A 24,086-nucleotide genomic window follows, 5' to 3' on the forward strand; every position below is an offset into this window, starting at 1 on the left:
AAAAACCCGTGTTCTGTCCTTTCAGCCGATGCTACTGTACTTAAATTTTTTTTCCAAGGTTGGCAGGTCTGTAACCGGTGTGAGGCTGAAGCACCGGTAATCACCGTTTCACCGACTATCGCGGCAAGCCTACCTGTTCGACACGTATACGCAATACAAATGATTTATTATTCAACTTATTAGTTAACAGGCCATCACTGCAGCACCGATTTGGCAACATTTACAGTAGGCTACATTAAAACATTAGGATAGGTGAAGAAAAGTAACGATCCACCACTGCAAACACAGTTTTTAACAAATAACAAGACAACAAAGAACAGGAATCAAACATTATGGTAACGAATTCTCCACAGCTTTCTGTTCTTGGAAGAAGTTAAAATTAAAGAAGAAAAACAAGTGTGTGTGCAAATGCCTTTGAATAATTGTTTGTAGTGGAGTGTCCTGTCTAAATATTTTCACGCGCATGTGCTGTTGTATGAGGTCTGCGCAGCCTCAAATTTTGACGAGATTGTCCTGATGACGAGAATAGCGTCATGGGGACGGCGCGCATACGCGGACGTCGCAAGTATACCTTCGGCTTAAGATGGCGGCATTACCGGAAGCTAGTTTTTTTCATTTACAAAGTTTTAAATTTGGATATTTCTACAACAACACCATGTGGATTACCCTCAGAAGGTCTTTGTTTATCATCGTCGAGCCGTTTGGATTTATTTTGTGAAGTATGGATGCACATTTTTGGACTTGAAGGACGTGAACCCCGTAAGTTCACATTTGATTAACTGATAGATCTTAAACATTTTCTAAAATAAATAACACATACATACATAAATGCATACATACATACATACATACATAAATTAATGTTGTCAAAAGTTCTGTGTCTTCGGTACAAAGTCGGTTAAAAAAAAATAAAGTCATCTGTACTGTTTTTTTTTTTTTCAAATTAAATTTATTTTTTATTATTTAATTCAAAGATGTGCAGAAAGAAATAATTTAGATTTAATGCTGATCACAGAGAGCGCGAGTGAAGTGTTATAATGAAACGGGAAAACACATTAAAAGCCGACATCTGGATTTATTGGAGTTCTAGCAGGTGAGCTTCAGTTTTTTTATTGCGTTTGCATTTTGACTGTTATATCATATTTTCATTTTAATGTTGGATTGAAATAAACCCTTGTTGTGAACCTAATGGTTCGTACAGTAACAGCGGGCTGATGCTGTCAGGTGTCCGTATTTACCATTTTATGCTTTAAAAACTTGTACAGTGGTAAAATATATGAGAAAACACAGTGAATACGCAGCAGAGGATTTTTGATGACATGTGTATATGCAAAACGTATGTGTTCAAAAATAGATGTATGGCTAGCAATGTTTGTCATTTTATCTTTAATATGCAGGTACTTTAATCTGTTTTTTCTAAATGTAATATTCAATCAGTTGCCTTACTGGTGTTTATTATATTTGTCTTTTAAAGCAGCAGACTGGGGATGATGTTCATCAGCATGAAGGACCCCAGCAAACACACACTGACAACAGCTGCTGAAACCTTTTAGCAACAAATGCATTTTTTATTTTTGATGTATAAATGTAAAGTAAATACAGAATGACAACACTTCTATGTTATTATTTTACCTGAATGTTAAAAATATGTGTGTGTGTGTGTGTGTGTGTGTGTGTGTATGTATGTATTAGTAACAATATTAATAACGATATAATTATAAAATACCTTTATTGACTAATCAAAGATGATTTACCTTGCCGAAATGTTGGTTATTAATGAATACTGCAGTTACACCCTTTTTTTGATTTTTGAACAATATAATTGTATCAATGTTAAAAATTTATGTCATTAAAAAAATTTCATTTCTTCTATTGTCACCTTTACTTGATTTCTGTTTTTATTGTCAGTTAACCCCCTGCTTCCCCATTCCTCTTCTGTTTCCCAAGCATCTCTGACCCCTCCCCCCTCCGCACAGAAACCCTCTTCCCAAAGGCCTTTTTGGAACACGCGTCTGTTCCTCCCCGTTCTTCAAACCTCCGTTTCTAACTCCACCTGCCCAGTAGGGGGCTGACCACTCACTGGACACCCCAAAACATGTCCTCCATTTTGCCTTTTACCCCACCCGTGGTGAAGCGTCTCCTGGGCTGGAAGAAGTCAGCCAGCGGTTCGAGCGGAGCGGGAGGGGGAGGAGAACAGAATGGCCAGGAGGAGAAATGGTGCGAGAAGGCTGTCAAAAGTCTGGTGAAGAAGCTGAAGAAGACGGGCCAACTGGATGAGCTGGAGAAAGCTATCACAACACAAAACTGCAACACCAAGTGTGTCACTATCCCCAGGTATGCCAGGTTCACCTTTTTTGGTTTTCCTGATCAGTGTTGCTTTAAACTTGCATATCAAAAGTGTGAATATTTGCATTTTAACACTAAGGTCTAATTTAGCAGAATATAAAATTGTCCTTTTTTAGTTATTATGTATTTCGTAAGTCAAAGAGTCTTTTTTAAAGTAGCTTTTTATACAATGACAGTTCATTGTGATAATTTCTTGAAGTTTAAAAACAGCATGGCACTTGGAATTTATGTTTTATAAAAGTAGTCTGCCCATCATGTGTGCTATATTCCAGGTCTTTTGAAGCCATACTATAGCTTGTGGAAGGGACAGGTTCATTTTTTTTATTCACTGTAAGGCTTAACTTTATAATAACTTGACAACTTTTTCAAAACTGCCCATACATCAATGACAAACCTTTTTCTCAGTCAAAATTGTAGCTCATGAATGCGTTAACAACTCACCATGGACTGTTGTTGTATTGGCTAGCTGCTGAAATGCTCAGTTGCTTGTGAACTAGCTTTTCTTAAGAAATCTTGTGTTATGTACCCCAGGTACATTTGCCAGTGTTGTTTATTGCAGTTGAGTCCTGTTACCTCTGAAATAGAGACTGGTGAAAACCCAGAAAGGATTATTTTAAATATATATTTTTCAAGTAACCTTATCCGTATCATTTCATGTGCCACTCCATCAGTGAAGGTGAAGGCATGACGTTGAGTTGCGTCTACAGTTGTTAAATATCAGCGTTAGTCCTTATTGTTTCTTTAAATGATTTCTCCAGCATCCGTCTCGACTTAGGTTAAGGTCATTCTGCGCAGCTTCACCCTTTCACGTCAGTGTTCGTAGAGTTCATGTCCTTCAAATGTCTGCAGTGTCAACCATCAGGCTGTTTTTTTTTCATGTGTAGTGGCAAATGGTGGATTATCAGATTCAGTGCTGCTATTTTAGGGAAATTAAGAGCAGGGCAAGATGGAATGGGTGCTGGAGCTACCAAAGCAAGCTAGGGCTGTGCAAAAAAATCTCCTGCGATTCTCTGCTTTCAGATTGAGCGGCATTTACTACACAGCACCGAAGTTCACAGAGAAGCTTGGTAAAATTGCATAAATTGTCTGTCTTGATTTTTCGAGGAAAAATCGAGACAGACAATTTATGCAACTTTACCAAGCTTCTCTGTGAACTACGGCTCTGTGTAGAAAATGCCGCTCCATCTGACAGCAGCATAAAATAAAATTCAAACAAATATGAAATACAAATACATCACACAAAAGACCCCAGATAGTTCAAAATGTTAACATCAGGTATTAAACGCCAAGGAGAAAAGAAGTGTTGTCAGAAGCCATTTGAATGAAGGAATGGGTGCCAGGGCCACCACACATCAATATATATAAAATAATACTTTCTAGATATGCTGGGGTAGGGTGAATTAGTTAACATTACATCTATATGTCATCATTTAGTAACACTGTTGTCATAACACCTGACACTACCTATCAAAACGTATGCTATGTATAATACATGAACATTTTTTGAATTAAAGAAGGTAGAGGTGAAGATTTAACAAGTCACCATTTAAATAATTACCTTATATCTTCCCAACAAAACTTGAAACATTTGTAAAGGTCTGACCTAGGCTCTGCACCAACGTCATTCAGAGTGCTTTGTCTTCCCTTGATTTAAAGGGTGGGAAACTTTCTGCTGCTAATCTCCTCTCTAACCTTGGCAAATTGTGGGAACGACTGGTTTTCAGTTTGGGTGACGGCTTTGTTAGAAGCCTTCCTGACACAGACTGTCCTCTCCAACATGCATTTTGTATCTTGCAACCTATCTGTGGAAAAAACAAATGCACACCTAGATTAAAATGGCATAAAATGGCATTCAAATAAAATTAATATGAAATCCTTGTTATATTTACAAGCTATGTATGCTGTAAAGCAACTTGAACTTTAAAGCTACTCGTTATAACATTTTCGGCCTTTAAGTTGTATCGGTATTTATGAGATTAGCAGCGCACGAACACCAACACAATGTCGTAATTATTGGTCATTCTTTTTCACCAACTCAAGAATTGTGGCAGAAAGCCTTTTATCTAATGAAAGAGTAAAAAACAAAAATATGAAATTACCCAATAGGCCCGGACCAAAATGACATTTTATTCCAAACGTTCTGTAGGATTTTATAGCTCCACCTTGGCCATGAGATGGGTCAAGAAATGGGTCAGTAAGTCCTTTTTTACCTTACTATGAAGTCTGCTTTTTTCATTCATTCATATAATTAATTCTTAATTCATTATAATGCAGACATAGTGCTTGATTAAAAAACCTTATAGTATTTATTTGACTAACTAGTGTTAGACTGATATTGTTGTGGTCGAGATATCATCTGAGGCCTCATTTGAAAGGCATGCATATGCACAAAATGGGGCTCAAAACATGCATACAGCACCTCCCACGCAAAGGTAGTGATCTATTAAAAGAACTTGATGGGAAAATGTGCACACCTATGGTGGTTTCTTGAACTTCAGTGGGATTGAAGAAAGTACATCAGATGAACGATTATAAGTATAGATGCCACTCGCATGTAATTTCACTTCATATCATATGTTAGATTATCATGAAGAATAAGTTTTTGGGTTTTGGGTGCATGTAAACTTTTAGAATTCTAGATCTTGGCCCATAAATACTTGGGTTTTGCTGCTATAAAACACATTAACACTTTGCTGTTAAAGGAAGAGCAACTTCGATATAAAGCTATTATTTGACACTTAGTAAAATTACCAATCAGCATTTGTTTTTTTTAGTTTGATGATACACACTTGAAAAAAAATAGAATTCTAAAAAAAAATTAACCATTGGTATGTTTATACGGATAATCTGTCTATTTGCATGCCAAATCATAAAGAGATGTTTATTACATTTATACATTAAGACTATATTATTATATTCAGGATTCACATTTATACATTCGCACGCACATACAGACACACTGTAATTTACCTTTAAGGGTTTAATGAAGTAGCTGTATCCCCACCTTTAAAAAATGTGTCTGCTACAAACCTGGCTCCAAATCATGTTTTATTAGTTACAATTTCACGACATTCCTTGCATGCGCATCAGGAACTATGCAATTTCAGTTAGCATTAACTTTAAGATTTGGTCAAGTCGAGATTTACTGGTTTCGTCTGTCTTTTTAAAGAAAAAACAACCCAATATCTGTCTCAGCCTAACTTCCTGTTCTCTGCAGCTCAGGTTATCAGCGCAGGTCTTTGTGTAGAAGTGCTGATAATGTATCTGTAAGACGGCGTCAGTAAGTGAAAGAATGTAAGGAGGCTTGCTCCTCCAATAGGACACAGAGCAGACGGCTGCACTTTTATTTATTTTTGGTTTATTGATTTGTAACCTGAAGACTTCATTGTCTGTCTGGACTTTCATACTATAATTAAGGCCCAGCTTTCATTTGGCTTATAAATGGTTTTAGAAGGGAAGCAAAAGATTTGCACGTGCCTCCAATTGCAGCATGATGGCATGGTCACAATTCCTGCATTGAAGCACTAAGCTGGCATGTGAAATATAGTTTCTGCATTAAAGGTTACAAAAACACATGCTCTCAGATACTCTGTAGTATTGATCAATGAAAGAAACAATTAGATTAGCCATTTAAATTAAAGGGTTTATCTAGGAATTATATGAGAACAATTTTTTTACCATGCATTAAAAATTTCATGGTCTGTGCACTCTGTGCATATGAGAATGGGCATTTTTATTGACCTTGGAATTGATTTATGAAAGCTTAAATTCTCCAAAGGCTGTAAAAACAATATTACAATTGCTTATACCTAAGGTTAAGGATTTAAATTATTCTGCTGTCATAAATATTAAACCACTGAGGTAACTTGGAGCGTGCAGCATTATTTGATTGTGGTGATGTCATTTCAACTGAAACAGGAAATCAGTGCAGAACTATTGGTTATTTTAAAAGGGGGAGGTCTTTCTCAATAGTGTTAATGGCACAGTCCAGCAGGCACATTTGACAGCTTGTGAGCACCACATTTGTCCTGATTTATGTTGCACTTAATTTATGTTTGTGTGTATGCAGTGGTGTTTGGCTCTTCTAGTCTTTAGTGCTGTTTATAATGTTTAGACTGTTTAAACATTTGTGAGGTTTGATCCTACAGTGCTTTATAATTCATTTTGTGTAGAATCTAATCTGTCTGATACATTGTGTTCGGCACAGATTCACACATATAATAGATCTGCTCTGGGCTATATTTCTGGACTGGAGCACCTTCACTCTCAGAGGTAGGGGTACAAAGGTTGTCACTGGGGCAGTACACCTTTGTACCCAATGAGTGCATATTAATACTTCAATGGTACATATTGGCAGTTCAAAGATACATATGTGTACCTAAATATTAGGACTTTTTTCAAAGGGTACTGCCCCAGTGACAGCTTTGTACCTTTATTTTTGACAGTGTAGGAACCTTAAGTGTCTATAGACGGTTTCATCAAGCGCACGTGCGGTGACGCGATTTCGCGTTTGGTCGAAACTTTACTTCAGGTTTCTGTTTGTTTAATGGTTTTAAACTCTGGGTTTCCTAGGTCTTGCCCTGGGGGGCCGGAGCACTGCAGAGTTTAGGACCAACCCTAATCAAACTTGCCCACTTGTGATTTTCTAGTGATCATGAAGACCTTTATTAGCCTGCTCGTGTGTTTGATCGGGGTTGGAGCTAGGCTCTGCGGTGCTTCGGCCCTCCAGGGTAAGATTTGGGAACCTGTTTCTCAAGAACGCAAAGACCTCCGCCATTGTTTTGCCCGCAATGACTCCTGGGGCATAAATCGATTTCAGCGCACAAGTCTGCAGTCGAAGTATCCTCTATCAAGAACACATCCAGGTATTTTCATGCGTCCACTGTACTTACGTTTTTGAGAATTGGAATTGAACTTCGACGGTTAATGATGACGCAGAGCGAGAACACAAGGACGCAAGATTGCTGAAGAACGCATATTGAGAAACACCCCTGGTCTAACGAAAAGCCGCTTGTGTTGCTACTGCTGAAACCGTCTAAAGAGCATTTGATTGGCCTGGAAATTTAATGAAGCTTAAGGGTAGGATGATGTCACAAACATTCTAGACTTTTTTCCTGTACGTGTCAAACTGAAATTTTAAATGCTTATCTTCCAATTTTCTTAGCATTTTGATAACCGTTTATATATCCACACATATTTTTATTAAAAGGCATTCATTAAAATGACACTGAATCAGCATGTTAAGAGGTCTTAATAGTGAACAATGTTATAATAGAGAAAATCATTTGGAGTTATAATCAGTTTTGGTATGGATGGGAAGAATTAGTCTCAGCCTCAGACGTCCCGCCCACAAACTGTTGGCTAAACGTCTGATGTTTTTCGTACACTTTTCTGGAAACCCTGTGAGAATGTTAAAGTCGTCTTTGATTGGTTGAAAAAAAAAACAGATTTCCAGGAGAAGCGAGTGTCGCAATTAGTTTCGGTCCCTGGAAAACAAAGCTCTGACGTTCCATTGAGGAAGAGAATCAGTCGTGTTCACGTGGATAATAATGAGCAGTTATCATGATCAGCTAAACATTGGATTCTCAAAAATATGCAAAGTTCGCGGCATCGACTCTCTAAAAGACGTCCAAGAGTTTTGCTTAAAGGCGGAGTCCACGATGTTTGAAAGCCAATGTTGATATTTGAAATCACCTAAACAAACACGCCCCTACCCCAATAGAATCTGGACCTTCTGTTGATAGACCCCCCCCACACATACGCAACCCGGCAAGGATGTCTGTTAGTAGACACGCTCCTTACTGCTGATTGGCCATAAGTGTGTTTTGGTAGTTGTCCCCTCTCCTTTTCCAAAGCGCTTTTCAAGCATCGTGGACTCCGCCTTTAAGGCAGTTAGTGGAGTCAAAAAGTTTGGTTCTGCTGAATTGCTTGTATGTGTTAAAAAGTGGAGAGAGATGCTTCAAACAGACGTTTAACGGGAGCGTCTCATTGGTGTGGCTGTTGATGAAGTACACAACGTTGTTCTATGGTGAGTAATGTTGTTTATTTAGATGCTATTTATGGAGTGTGCATGTGACGTTTTAGCACAAAATACCATACAGATCATTTTAAAAATGTCCTTTTTTAAATGCAAATGAGTTGATCTCTGCAGTAAATAGCAGTGCTGTGAAGTCCTCAAGCAGTTAGGACCTATTTTACTTCTTCCAATGTCTCTGGTAACAGGGTTACACCTAGATCAGTCTCATTCACGTTTGGTTGCAAGTAGCAGCATGTTTACAGGATAGGGTTAATGATATTTATAAAGGGTTAGTTCAAGTCCTTGATTCGTATTGGTCAATAACTGTGTTTTGTTTACGATAAAACACAGCTTTGACCGCTGCACCCAGTGATTATGTGTATCTCTGCGCACCTCACTTTGCAACCACCCTTAAGGGATGCAAACTTGTCACAAAATTCGCAGTTTGGGATCCAAAATAGGTAATTATTGTTATTCATCTAGATCTAATGAGTTTTGAAAAATTAGGGGTGATGGGGGTCTGTGAGGTCGGTCCCTAGCCAGTTTGGCACGCTTGTTTTACACATTTAGTCACATTTACCACCTGAAGTTTATGCAGCCTGCACTCTGCACTCTTAACCGGACTGAATCGTACACAAGTAAGATCCCCCCCCCCCTTCCACTCCCCCGCTCGTCTGCACTCACATCACACTACGCTTTATGATCTGTGCTCATGTAGGCTTATGTCATTAAAAGATGCAATTGTTTTGAAGTTGAAGTTCATCAAGTTTATGGCTTATTAGGTGTGTTTGAAAACATGCGCACTGTGCAGATCGATTGGCATATGAAACATTTAGGCAACATGAGGCAACACGAGAGTGATTGGTGAGAATACGGCTCCATATATGCTTTGAAATCTCTTTCGTGGTTATTTTATGCCACAAACCAATCTTGTTATCTGGGGTTGTTTGGGATGCGGTGACATGCGGCTCTGTGTATTTGTGCTGTGCATTTCTAAGTGTTTTACAGTGCCAGCAGAAATATCACATTCGGATGCACGTGCCCTTCCTCCAAAGCAATGCAAACCATGCCCAAGACCACCTCAGCGTTCCTGGGTATGCTTAAAATACCAAAATTTGCAGATGTTGAAAATTATTAATTGCACACCCGAAGGACACCCTGAGTGGACAGTGCTCTAAGCTGTATAGTTGGGTACAGTCTAGCTCCCTGGATATAGTCACATTATGCTGCATCTGCGCATTTCTGGCTTATGTCTACACAACTGTCACTAAGCAACAAGTTAAGGTGCACTGATTTGTTTGCATTGAAAGGAATGAGGGGTAAGTAATGCTCTAGGTTGCATTAACACACAGTTTGGGGAGTAAACTGAACCAAACAGGACAACTATAGGTCATGTCTCCTGTCACTCCCTGTAGAGTTAATGGGCATGAAGACAAACTGCCACGTAATGCTTTGCATATCCGATCTCCCATCACAATAGCTGTGCTACAGTATAATGTGATATTTTTCATACAGGCGTTCATAGACGCCATCATGCAATGCCAAATTTCTAGTGTAACATACGCATCTAAATGTTGCGTTTGGTTTTAAGTACAATACCACCAACTAGTACTATTTTCACAATATATGTAAAGGTGCAGTATTTTAATTTACTGTCATTATCTGTTATACGAGTATAGAAGTTTGACAGTTGCTTGTTCATATTCATACATACTGTATTAGAGCTGTGACTTTAAGCTTTTTGTGTGAACAGAACATATCCTCACACCTTTAAGTAAATGTGATTTAGTGCATCTTAAACACTTTTAGAAGTTCCTGATCTGTCCGTTTATGTTTATTAAATAATGTAAAATACATATTTTCAATAATAAAATATTTTTATAATACTTTGAACTTTTTGTAGTGTAAGATTGTGCTGTACTAAAGGGCGAAACTCAAAGCAACCTATTACATCAGATTCAAAGTATTTTAAAAGCCCTTTTCAAGGTCTTGCATGATAAGATATTGGTCAAGAGCGCCAGGTCACTGCTGAAATTCGGCATGTGTTCTTCAAATCGCTATCTTTAAAGTCCCTTTTCAGGCCAGTACCCCACAGGGGGCCAAAACTTTGTCACATACAAAGTCTGTGCGAGTCTCGTCCCTGTCATCTCACCGTGTCTGTCTCTCATCTCATGTGTCCATGTCTGATTGACTGATAGCGTTCGCTTTCTTGATGTAGTTAAACAACATGTAGGTTCTTTGCCTTGTGCAGCATGTTTAATTGTCAATATCTTGATGTAAACTCCAACCCCCTTATTGAAAAGTCTTTTTGTAAAACAGTAATTGTTTGTTCCCTTTATAATACGCATGGTGGAGATGATGCACTGTAACTATAAATACATTTGTCAGTTTCTCTTCGTTTTTTCATCTCACTGTTGTATGTGTATTCTCCATTAGAGTGGCTTATTTTATTAGAAGTGGACCACCTTGTTTTCCAAATTAGGGTGACCAGCGTGGTAACACGCATAAAAGAAATGGCACCCCTCAATTTCCCCCATGGTGCTTCATCTTGGTATTTTTGAATGAATCATGCCCCATGTTTATCATTTTTTTGTTTCTTTGTGTTTTTTGTTTTTATTTTTTGTTTTTGTTATTTTACTTTCTGTGCACAGCAATTGCTCTGAAATTTGGGGACTGAGTACACCAAATACGATAGAACAGTGGGATACCTCAGGCCTTTACAGCTACCCTGACCAAACCAGGTGACTATCTTCTCCTGACATTGTGCCACACTCACCCCACGTGCCACAGGTGGGGATGGCAGTGCACAAGGGGTTCTGGGTGTTTTTCTTAAATTAAATTAAATGGTTCCTTTAACACATTTACTTTACTATAAAATTGTAAGTTTGCAATGTTAGTTTAAAACAGTCTTAACATGTTTTCATAATTCACATATTCATTTATCTAAAGTGAGTTTTGAAACTGTGGTTCTCAACTGGTTTACTTAGTGTTTCAGATATTCTGCTTTGGATGTCGATATGATGGATAGTGCAATATCCTAATTGTTTATTATCATACAAAGTTCTTTAACTATTAACCTTTTCTTTTTGACATCTTCCTACTTTGGCTACCTCCTGGCAAGTGGCAAAATACTGTAGTTTGATTTAACACACAGGCCTGTGAATTTGGTTAATCTGCAATTTTGTTCAGTTTTGTTAGCAAATTTATATTGTTAATTTGTAAGCAATTATTTTTTTTTTCTTATTGTGCGAAAACCAAGCCTGCAAGACAGTTTTGTGTCACACTTCACCTGTTGAGAACCAATGGTTTCAAAAATTATTGTTCTTTAACTGTAGCTAATCTTTATGAGATTAATGTTGATGAATAATGTTTCTCTGTTGTCTGATCTCGCTCTCTTCGCTCTTCCCTCCATCCATGCTTGTCTTCATCTTGTCATTTGGCACGTCTTCCTCTCTTCCATTTCTCTTGTGCTCTCTTTGTGGACACCCGGGTCAGATCTCTGGATGGGCGTCTGCAGGTGTCTCACCGTAAAGGTCTCCCTCATGTCATCTACTGTCGTCTGTGGCGATGGCCCGACCTGCACAGCCACCACGAGCTGCGTGCCATTGAGACCTGCGAGTATGCCTTCAACCTCAAGAAGGATGAAGTCTGTGTCAACCCTTACCACTACCAACGGGTGGAGACACCAGGTACTGAAAGAAGTTTTTTTTTTGTTTGTTTGTTTTATAGGCCACATGATTTGTTTTTTGAAATTACCCAAAATGGACCTTAAAAATAACTAGCATAATTGTCAGTGTTGTGATTACGACCGTTTTGTCAAAAATAATCAAGTCTATCTTCCTTGAGTGTTTTTTTTAGTAATGAGAGTGTGTAAATTTTTCTTAATATAACTTGTATACCAAGACGGATTAAATCTGGTTTGAATCAAGGCGTATTTAATAATTCTGTTGCACCAAACTTGTTTCATCTTGTTTAAAAATAATCATGTTTACATTTAAACCATCATTTTGATCCAGGTTTAAATTTTACAGTAAACCCAGATTATCTTTAATCCTGTGTGTTAATACACTACTTTAAACTCTGTTTTAAATCACTGCTAGGGATTAACTTTAAACTTCTACAATTAAATTTGTGGCTAAATGATCAGAAACAGACACTGTAAGCGTGGTGATGCTATTCAAGCATGCGTTTATTATAGCGTCTCAACAGAGTGAGTTTGGTGGCTCAGTAACGTGTTATGTTACAAACAATTCAATGCATTTGTTTAGTGCTGTTGCAGAAGACTACACGTGTCGAGCAGTGGTGCATTCAAATGTGCCTTTTTAAACAGGACGGGCCAGTGGAACGCGATCATATTTTAAACACGAGGGATGTATTGCTACAACTCCTTGAAATGTATATCAAAAACGGGATTACTTCCTGATCTGACTTCGGACAGAGCGCAGCTCTCTGCACGCACGCAAGAGTGAAAGAGGCGCCAAATATGCCGCGGGTTATATTTTAAACAAAACGGATAGTTTGCCTCAGCTCGCATAAAACGCATTAAACTGAACAAATACATAAGGATTACTACTTTAGTTTATGTTTAGACTTTGGACAGATGTGAGAGCGCGTGCATGTGAGACAGAGAGGTGCTAGAAGGAGTCCAAGATGCGCGCATTAAGTGCAGGTGCGTGTAAGAAGGAATTCTCTCTCTACAAGCTCTCCACGTAATGTGAAGCCCACAAACACTCATGCGAGGAAAAACATGCAGTGTGCATGTTAATGTAAAACTGATGATAATAATAATAAAAATTCTCCAACTATCGTCATGACTATCGCCATGAAAGCCTGCCATTGGGGATTATGTCTGAAGATCGTCGATACATGATACTATGGTCTATAGACACAACCCTACTGAGCACATCACTCCAGTTCTCCGGTCCTTACACTGGCTTCCAGTTACATTTAGAATAGATTTTCAAGTATTGTTACTCATTTCATGGCTTAGGACCAAACTAAATTTTTAATATAAACCAATATTCTGATATAAACGAGAAAGAAATCAGCCCGTTTTTGGGACAGTGAAAGCAGCAGTATAGAGATAAGTAAATTGTGTTTAAAATGTTTTTTTTTACACACAAAACATGAACACATGTTATATTGCGCCCTGTAAACACACTCAAAGCTTTAAAAACACATGAAGAACAGGACCTTTAAATCTAGATTAAACGCACCATCCGTTTAACTTTGCATTCACTGAAAAAGCACTCCACTTATTCAACTGTGCACTTTCTACTCCAGTCACTTTTACCCCCGTTACATTTATTTTCTTTTATTGTTATTTTAATTTTTTTTTATGACTCGTTTTGACAGATTTTTTTCCTCCTTAGATGTTTTTTTTCGTATCTATGTAAAGCCCTTTAAATTACCTCTGTGTATGAAATGTGCTATACAAATAAACTTGCCTTGCCTATCATGGTAACATAAAATCTGTTACTTTTGACATTTTATTCATTTGCAGCGGTATTATACTGCCCAGCCCTAGTTCCAACCCAGTTCATCAAAAGAATGTCCAGTTTACAAAAGTTGGAATGGCCAATCTATCGCACTGGTTTTTCTATTTGTCTTTCGAGTGCTCACACAGACCTGTTAATTTTGAACTGTTTCTCCTGTAGTTCTTCCTCCAGTCCTCGTGCCAAGACACACAGAGATCTTGACTGAGTTGCCGCCACTGGATGACTACACCAACTCCATACCTGAAAACACCAACTTTCCAACAGGGATCGAGCCCCCTAACAACTACATACCAGGTAGATAGTTCATATCTCAAGCCTCTCCACCACAGATTTATGCTAAGGTCTGTCTTTTCATAAGTGGTGTTGTGTATGTGAAATAGTTATGTGATGTGTCAATCTGTTTAGAAACTCCTCCGCCGGGATACATCAGTGAGGATGGGGAAGCCAGTGATCAGCAGATGAATCAAAGTATGGACACAGGTACATTTCCACATGGATGTCATGTGCGTTTGGGTTTAGAGGCCCCTTATACATTAGGCACATTACACAAATGCAGAGATGCTGGCGCTTAAGGATAGTAAACTTTAAAGACTGCAAACTTTAAAACACACTGTCAGGGCCAGTGCTGCCCATGGAGCATGTTATATATTTATATATGCTACTATTCTGTATTATATTATATTATATTATATTAATTATTTTTTAATGTATAAATCAAGTAAATACCTTTTATTTGGGGTTGCCATTAGGGATGTTCATATTGACTGTTCAATCATTAACCGAAGGTAAGAATTGTTGACCGATTCACATTATCAGTTAAAAGAAAAAAACATTTGTTAACGCACGGTGCGTGTCGTCATGAGCCGGAGACATTTTGCCACTTTTCTATCTTAAATTTGTGAGTGTCCTGTAAATGACACAAATTATTGCTGCCCTGGCAGTCTGATAAAGTAATCATTTGTATGAGAAATCATTTGTGTGCGTGTCTGACTATGGTTTGGAAGCTGGACAGAGACGCACACGTATGCGCGCAAGATGATGCGGTCCGTCTCGAGCACATCCGGACAAACGGATGAAAGACGACGCAAAGCAAAACTTTTTAAAATGCGTCCTGCTTTAGAAATGGCCACTGTGGTAGATGAATAAGAGACAATCTGCCCTTTTTTGGATATTAATCATCTGGACTGATTGCAAGCTCTTTGATAAGGTAATGTTGTGTGAATATCTGATAATGTATGAATCCTGGTTGTGTTTTTGATCTGTCGCTGCTGTTTGCACGTTCAAATGAAATAACAGGTTTTGTTTTTACCAGGTCACAGACAACTGTCAACTCTTTTTTACTCAATGAAAAAATTAAAATATAAAAAATGTAACTGTTAATGTTAATAAGCTGCGGTTGTCAGTCGGGAAAATTAACTGATGTGATACATTTATTTATGAATATTCATCAATACTAAAGATTATTTAATTTTAACATTGTTCACTGCAATTTTAGATAAATGTTTTTAAAATCACACTACGATCTTCAGCTTAAAATTAACAAAATGGAATATATATAAAGTGCTTGCTCAAAACATTAAACGGCTTGTCTGCCTGTGATTCTGTGAGGTTTTTTAAGTTCTTTATGATGAAAGTCAGAGGGCTGATCAGTTGTGTTTGGTGCAAAAGTAAAACATGTTGTCCATCAGTGCCACCAATTTTACAGCTATGATATAGCTAAAGGTGTTTAATCATTTAATCTGCATTTAATGTAAAGACCTTAAAGCGGGTTGTGCTTGCACTGCCATAGTTTCTTTCTCGAGCTCCATGTAGATTTTCCTTGTATTTAAATACTATCAGTAGGATAATGGGTGATCTTTTGTTTTTGTTTGTTCATGTACTGTTGTTGGGTTTGTTTTGTTAAGTCTTGTTTTTTTATTTTGTCAGGTTCTCCTGCTGAACTGTCTCCAAGCACACTCTCACCTGTCAATCATGGCATGGGTAAGACTGTTTAACAATACATTACATTAGATGCAATAAATGTAATAGATTGTAAAACTTCATAGCAACAGTTCAGTGATTTTAAATGTGCAACTTTAAATAGAATTAAAGTTGCTGCAGTATTTGTTTCAAAATCTGTTTCATTATATTATTTCATTGTCTTTTTTTCTGTTTCAGACCTGCAGCCTGTGACTTATTCAGAGCCTGCATTCTGGTGCTCCATAGCCTACTATGAGCTGAACCAGCGGGTCGGAGAAACATTTCACGCCTCTCAGCCTTCCCTTACTGTGGACGGCTTTACAGACCCCTCCAACTCAGAACGCTTCTGCCTTGGGCTGCTGTCCAATGTCAACCGCAACGCCACCGTGGAGATGACCCGGAGACACATAGGTACATGGCCAGCAATGCCACAAATTAGACAATTGTAACTTTTAACTTTAGACCTTGATGAAATACACTCAGAACTCTTCAAAGTTTTTCTAGTGAAAAACAAACCCAGTAGCCAATAAGATGCCCTCATTTTCTTTAGGCTGTTTTTGTTCAATTTAATTAAGATAATGCATAAAAACTGGCTAGGTAAAGCTCTCAATATCTGCAGTCTGTTTAGAGTGTACTGTAAAAACGAACTGGTTGCTACATGGATTTGAGTTATTAATGCTGTGTTTGTGTCTCAGGGCGAGGGGTCAGGCTGTATTATATCGGTGGGGAAGTGTTTGCCGAATGTCTTAGCGACAGTGCCATCTTTGTTCAAAGCCCTAACTGTAATCAGAGGTATGGCTGGCACCCTGCGACAGTCTGCAAAATCCCCCCAGGTAAAGTCCATCTTCAGTGCACATTCTACTTTTTGTCTGTTTCCTTCAACACCCATTTGTCACGTTATGATGTAATGATGGCACAAACCTCTTTCCTAGGATGTAATCTGAAGATCTTTAATAACCAGGAGTTTGCCGCACTACTGGCACAGTCAGTGAACCAGGGCTTTGAGGCTGTGTATCAGTTGACCAGAATGTGCACCATTCGCATGAGTTTTGTCAAAGGCTGGGGAGCCGAATACAGGTAAAGTAAAAAAATGCTAATAGCATTACAAAAAAATTTGCCAGCTAAGTTATATAACAGCATAACAATGCTCTCTTTAAATCACTGAGGGCTAAGCCCCTCTAAGAATGAAATCTTAAATTCGTCCCTGGTGTTATATACATATTACAGGGGTGCAAACTTGTAACCTTTCTGCGAAATTCGCAGTTTTGCATCCTAAATAGGGCATTCTTGTGATTTCATTTATATTCGATGCGTTTTTGAAAATGAGGGGTGGGGGGTCTGCAGTCTAAATTAAATTATGAAAATCATGTCCAGCTATTACGGTAACGATGTCAAATCACTAGCCAGTTGGTCGGGTTATATTTTAAAATGTATAGTCACCTTATTTGCCGCCAAAGTTTAAGCAGTCTGTGCAGATTGAGCAAGATTCGGCATTTATGAGAGCTCTATGGTGGAGAAACATGTCTCTATTGTGTCTGTTGCCGTTGTGCAGCCTCAGCAGATGGTCTGGTGCTAAAGTTGAATTTACTAATTCTATGCCATTGAGGGATGTGTACAGATGTTACTCAACAAGAATAATGTTTACTGCTGTGGCAGTTGTCAGTGTGCATTTACTACCCTTTACCTCTAAGTGGCGGTATAATCATAGAATTTTAATAGGCGGTAGGTGATGTATTTGCATTAGGGCTGCACGTTTTCAAGTTTTTAATTAACCGTTAACCGACACCCTTAGCGGTTAATACTCGGTTAACCATATTATCCGCAAGGCAACCCAGAGATACAGACACACGAGAAAGGGGTAGTTATTAATTTTTAACACCTTTAATAACTGGTTGGACCACATTTAAAACAAAATGTATTTATAGAAATAAAACGCAGTGGTAAGGACAGAGCAGCTTAAGTATGTCACTGACTCTCGTTAGAGAGAGCAAACACTTATAACTGAATGTGTCTGCTGCATGAATTCATAGCGGAGCTGAACGCGCGTCACGTCACAAAGCAGCAGGTGACAGATTTCATTTATTTCTGTCAGAGTTTGCGAGGCGAGCTGAATGACCAGACGATAGCAGAATTAGCCGCGTGCTTACTCGATTTTGTTATAATGCACACATATGATGTTTAATATAAGCGAGATAGTTTTGTTGTATTTTTATCAAGAAAAATAATAAACCCATCCTTCAAGCAGCGCTTTATGGAGAAGTAGCCGGTTGCACTGCTTGGAACTGGCGAGTCCTGCGAGAATTACCTGCGCACATTGACTCAAGCACTTAATTAAACCAGCTGTTTATTCATAAGCACGCAAATTCATACGCGATTTAATGCAGCTTACGCAAGCGCTGCATTTAAACAATTGCGTAATTCAAAAGTGAAAGTAAAATGCGCACGTCTGCATGCATTAACCGGTGGGAAAATTCTGTCACCGCAGCAACCCTAGGTTGTACATGAAGTATATAAGCACTGCATTGCAATACTTGCATTTTGCCCTGTCATTCTCGATTTTAAATTGCTCCCACGCTGTGTTTTTCTTTACCCGCTTCATATTAGAAAACTGCTACTACTTGTGGACATTACAAATGTCTGGGAGCGCTTTGGCGGTCTCTGGTGGTGCAAAAATGTATTACAACTAAATTCAATGCACGCCATTGATGCCACTTAACCGAGCAAAATGTTTCACTCAGTTAAACAATTTTTAACGGTTAATCGGTTAACCATGGACACCCCTAATTTGCATATTTGAAAATACTGTATATTGCATGTGTCTACCACACAAATGGAAAAACCAGACTCTAATATGATTTATCTTTATTTCCTGTGAAAAAAACTGAATGCCTTTTATAGTTTAGCGGAAGGACTGTCGACTCTAGTTAAGTAATGTAAAACTACATATGGGAATTAAATTAAATAAATCAATGGATAACACAATTTGAATTTATATAATAAGTGTAAATATGTAAATTGCCTTCATAGCTCCATTGTGTATGTTGTTGAAAATACCGCAAATGTTTTCATGAAACTATTAACATTAGGACCATATTATAGGCAAACTTAGTTCAATAGTCTATTCCTTAAGTATATAGTTGCAGATGATCATTTATGCATATCCGTTTGTGTATCTGTGCACAAGTTGTGTAAAATGATTTAGGGGTGCAACCATTCTCGGTAAAGAATCGAACCGTCCCGTTATCCTCCCATGGTTCAGCATGCATGTGCACCGTGTTTTATTCGACCACACATTTCTTATATAGTTTGGTGAAACAAAAACGCATAAAACCGCGAATGTATGGTTCTGAATATGCTCTCGTGTGTTACATGAGTAGCCTACCGGTCCAATCAACTTCTAGTATGCAAATCTATTGCCAAACTCACAGTTCCTCCTCACGTGTTGGTGTGTGTGTGTGTGTTGCGAAGGAGAAAAGCCACTAATAGAAACATCGCCACCTTCATTATGTCTACTGCAGCTGCGATGCTTAAGAAAATGTGGACAAACCTGTAAAATTCGCACGGTGAGTGCCGTATGCTCAAGGCAATACATCTAATATGACGAGTCGCTTGCACTGTCATCACCAGGGTGTTGTTGATAGCACGCGATCACAGGTGAGACCGAAACGGCACACATTGCCTTTCTGTGTTTTGAATGTTAATAAACTGATCATCTTGCAAAAAAACTTGAAGATAGTGGCATAGAATATAAAAAGTAACCCAGTGTTCTAAGCTATTTTATGTCTTCATTTTGAAAAGTGCACTGTATTAGTACATGTAGTATAATAATGAAAGTACTCTTAAAGGTCCCGTTCTTTCTGTGTTTATAGTGTTTTGCAATATAACATGTGTTCATGTTTCACGTGTAAAAAACACTGTATTTTTCACACAATTTACTTATCTCTCTAGCGCTGTTTTCACTGTCCTCAAAACGGGCTGATGTCTTCCTTGTTCTATAAAGTCCCTCCTTCAGAAATATTTGTCTAGTTCTGAATGTGTAGCTTGTTTAGTGTGTTGTGATTCGATAGCAGCTTTGCTGGTGACTGACGTATACCTGTGGGCGGAGTTTAGTCAAAAAACTGTGCTACTGACGTCATAAAGCAGGAAGTAGAGGGCTGCAGTCCAAACCGGCCGTTCGCTGTAGGCTTTGAAAGTCGAATTCTGTAAAAAAATATATCGCCTGTCAGTGAACTTTGAGCTTAATCATTTTACAGGTATTATTTATGCTATTATAGCAACATTACACACTAACTAGGGTTTAAAAAATGGAATCGGAAAGAATGTGACCTTTAAGTGAAAATGTAGATTTTGGCAGGTGTTAAAAACTGCTTACCAGGTAGGTTTTTATTTTTGTAAAGAAGCCTATTGTGACCAAAGTGTTAAGTGTTTGTAACCCCATAAATAATTTTAGTTTCTTTAAATTTGACACTTGCTTTATTGTCCCCGTAAACATACACACACCGTAACGTTCCGAAACCGTGACCCTAAAACCGTGACACACACCGAACCGTGAGTAATTTGAACCGTTGCGCCCTACTATGAATGTGAATTGGATTTAGTCTACATGTTAATGCATAAATCCTGCGAAACCTACAAAGCTGCACCAAAATTCAGGCCTAGATTATATTGAGGTGTTTTTCAACTTCAGTGTAGTGGGGGAAAATACTTAATATAGACGTTGATAATCAGCCAGGGGTGCATTTCCTAAAAGCATCGTTAGCCAACTACTGTTGAAGTTTCGACGTTACTGACAAAGTTCAACAATTTGGTGTTTCCCAAAACTATAGTTCAACTTTAGACGAACATTTGCAAGCTGCATCGAAAACTTGTGTGGTTTGAACGACAGCTCTTCATCTGTGGTTAGAAGCATAGTTTCTTGTTATTATGTCGGTCGACTTCTACATCAAACACCCGCCCTGTTTTATGTATATGAATAGCCTCCGGTCTCTTAATAAGAAATGACTGTCACTATAATGTTTCACTTGTACATATTTTGCCAAGATGAAATAATCCTCTTAAATTGCTGCATTTTAAATATTTTTATTAACCTGATAAGGAACACTGTGCCGCACATGAGGCTGCATAAACGTCATTTTAACTTTGAAGCATTAAATCTTCAAAATATACGGTCATGCGGCACATCGTTGAAAAGCTTAGACTTTCAGAATTCAATTAAGCGCACACAAAGCATAATGTGATTTTTAGCAGTCATAAAACTGTAATCTAGTTGTTAGTTACCTGAACCGGGCGGCTCCGATTTAGGATATTTACTTGCCTTCAAAATCTTCCCTTTATCCGCTTTGGTCAAATTGTTCATAAATCCCCAAAAAACCAAGGAAATGGAATATCCAAGCCTTTTAATCCAAAACGATTTGTTCATCTCACAATCTTGACGTTTCTGACCGAATTACGATATAAGTGGTGTATACAATTAGTTCACTAACGGACATTCGTTCGAATCTCACTTTCATTCACGATTTATAATGAATATATTTGGATGTCACGTTTCTTGTGCAACGTCTGAGGAACAAATACGCCCCCTTGTGGAATTTCAGCCGTTCCATAAGGGGCTACATCAATGACTTGATATTTTATGTGTTTTGGTTGTCAAGCATGCAGCTGTTTTTATTTTATTTATGCAGAAGTGATATGTTACTTGATATTGTGTCTGATGTAATTATCTCTTGCTCTGCATCCATTTCACTTTCCCGCTTACATGTTGTGTTGTTCTGTGTTTGGCAGACGGCAGACAGTGACGAGCACACCCTGCTGGATTGAACTGCATCTGAACGGTCCACTCCAGTGGCTGGATAAGGTTCTGACCCAGATGGGGTCACCCTCTGTACGCTGTTCCAGCATGTCCTAATCGCCATGACAAAGCTCTGTCTCACTTGCCCTAAATTAAACGACTGATTCTACAATCACATCAACCGACAATTCGAACAACAGACTTACAATACCCCCCTCTTTCTCTCATGGTATTTGTGACCCTTTCTCTGTCTCCAAACCACCCCCCAAACCTGGATGGTCTTGCTGTTCAGATCTGAACACAGCACTTGCTGTCACATCAGCTTCATGCACCTTTAATCTCTCTTACTTTCTTTCATAAACCCTCAATATTAAATGTATTAGTAGTAGAATTTGAAATGTATATTGGTTTTTGTTTTATTTTGATTGATTGTTTTTGATAAAGAGGGAAAACGTGTACATTGTGTGGAAGTTCTAGAAGGCAGTAAATAACTTCACACGTGTAGCAGTAAAGTCCCCGTGATGAAGTAAATATTCCAACATGTATCGGTAAATATTTCTGGTTAGCGATCCGAATCCGGTTGTTCAAGGTAGTAACTTTTTCTGGCAAAAAGTTGCATTCTGTGTTTTTGTACACGTCAAATAATTGTGTAGATTCAACACATTATGACTTAATCATGTCTATCAATTTCAGTTACTGAAAGTAATGCCAAAAATAATTAGTTTTAAATGTACAATTGCCCCAAACCACTATTTAAGAATGTTGCTTTGAGGTATGCTGCTGTAAGACATGCTTCTTGTATTCCAAATATGAACTGATAGGAATATTTTGCAATTGAACCCAAGCAAAAAAAAAAACAATTTGAATTTAAACCCTTCCCATAACGTTATACCACCCGTCCTAATTATTCATTGGGTGAAATATTCACTAGTTGACTGTAGAGTTGTTTAGGACTCTGGTTTCATCAGAAGACTTTCGCAGTCCAAATCTAAAAAAACCAAATCAAAAATAAAAAAAATAAAAACAAGCAAAACAAATCCAAGTATTTAAGCTTTAAGTGTTAATAAAATAGGTTATACTTCACAATTTACAAGATTTGTTTTCCCTTTTATCTTTCTTTTAGCTACTTTTTGTATTTTCATGTATTTTTATATATAAATATATTTAAGATCTTTAAAGCTCTCTTCCTTTTTATTAGAATTGAATATTTTTTTAGATCATGCCCTCTTTTTAAAGGAACATGGCTTCATAACAAAATGTCCTATCATTCAAAATGGTTATTTAGCATGACATTTTTGTAAGTGAAAATCTTTTTCTCTTCCGTTTACAGTTTAAGCAGTTGTCCTGGCTAACGTATCTTATCTTATCCCCAAATGACCTGAAATGCTTATAGCTTTTGATTTTCTTTTTTTGTTTTTGTCCTCCAGTAGTTACCCACAAAAGATCTTTTGACACGATACTGTGCACCACTCTGACCTCCTGTGTAAGGTTATCTGAAGGGGGCAATTCAGCCTGGCATAAAATACTAGAGAAACAATGCAACATTCTATACGTTTGCAATTGGAGAAATTTTTTTCCAAACAGGTTGCTTTTTTACAGGGTAACTTTCCAGTTATAGTGTGCGTGATCGTTGTACAAATTGACTAATGACTGTGACGATAGTTGTCTGTTATTCTTTACTTGTTGTGGCAGTGACAAAGGCGTTTCAAAAATCCATTCCTTTCTTCCCACCAGTTTTCATATTTTCCTTCATTGATCTTACTACTCTAGCGATTGTACTTTAAGTGCATTTAAGTGTAGTAAAAAGCTGACGAAGATGATGTGGCCCTTTTTTAAACCCGTTGTGGTGGCCATAAGACAATGGGAACATTCTGCTAGTCACTTTTGACTGTGTGTGGAACGAAAACCAAATAGAACTGAAAGTGGACCAGACATACAGTATATGCATATAAATGTGTATATATAAATTTATTTTACTTTTCAGTTTTTTTTTGTTTTGTTTTTTTGCAAAGCTTTTAACACTTGGTGAGCTTGTTTTACCATTAGAGATGTATTGGTAGGACGTGAACTTCAGGTGATAAGCTTTCAGGCGTGTTGCATATGCAGACTTCATAAATACACTAATAAAAAGTTTTAATTCTCATGTTAATGACTGTCTTGTCTTTTTGTGTCCTTAGAAATGTTCAATGATGTAATGCTTCACATATTTATATTAGTATCTCCTCTGATGCATCCTCGATAAAAAGTCTTCTCTCACAAGTCTCCTCTGATGCATCCTCGAATAAATGGGCGATCAAGAACACATCCGGGGATTTTATGTAAACTTGGGCTTGATGCGAACTTTGATTTGGAACAGTACTTGGTCCACGACTGATGACGTTTCACAAGTCCACAAGAACACAACTACAGACAAGAACACATATTGAGAAACGGCCACTAATTTGGGGATTTTTCTTTGTTGGCAGTTATAATCATTAAA

General features: G+C 37.9%; 1 protein-coding gene across 5 annotated transcripts in view; it reads left to right on the forward strand.

The window, feature by feature from the left end:
• The window catches only part of smad2 (SMAD family member 2), a 31,528-nt gene extending 7,772 nt beyond the window's left edge, over nt 1–23,756 (forward strand). Inside the window, exons 3-12 of one of the 5 annotated variants that reach the window (XM_055209116.2) lie at nt 1,909–2,334; nt 11,014–11,103; nt 11,858–12,051; nt 14,020–14,154; nt 14,266–14,340; nt 15,787–15,840; nt 16,018–16,230; nt 16,515–16,652; nt 16,752–16,896; nt 21,601–23,756. In XM_055209116.2, the coding sequence (XP_055065091.1) occupies nt 2,096–2,334; nt 11,014–11,103; nt 11,858–12,051; nt 14,020–14,154; nt 14,266–14,340; nt 15,787–15,840; nt 16,018–16,230; nt 16,515–16,652; nt 16,752–16,896; nt 21,601–21,724 (1,407 nt within the window). In that variant the 5' untranslated portion in view covers nt 1,909–2,095 and the 3' untranslated portion in view covers nt 21,725–23,756. Of the gene's footprint in view, nt 1–1,908; nt 2,335–11,013; nt 11,104–11,857; nt 12,052–14,019; nt 14,155–14,265; nt 14,341–15,786; nt 15,841–16,017; nt 16,231–16,514; nt 16,897–21,600 lie in introns of all 5 variants that reach the window. The other 4 variants (XM_055209117.2, XM_055209118.2, XM_055209115.2 and 1 more) reach the window with 4 other exon arrangements.
• The last annotated feature ends 330 nt before the right edge of the window (nt 23,757–24,086 follow it).

The sequence above is a fragment of the Misgurnus anguillicaudatus genome, chromosome 12 (assembly GCF_027580225.2).
Source record: "Misgurnus anguillicaudatus chromosome 12, ASM2758022v2, whole genome shotgun sequence".
In the NCBI taxonomy this organism is placed as follows: domain Eukaryota; kingdom Metazoa; phylum Chordata; class Actinopteri; order Cypriniformes; family Cobitidae; genus Misgurnus; species Misgurnus anguillicaudatus.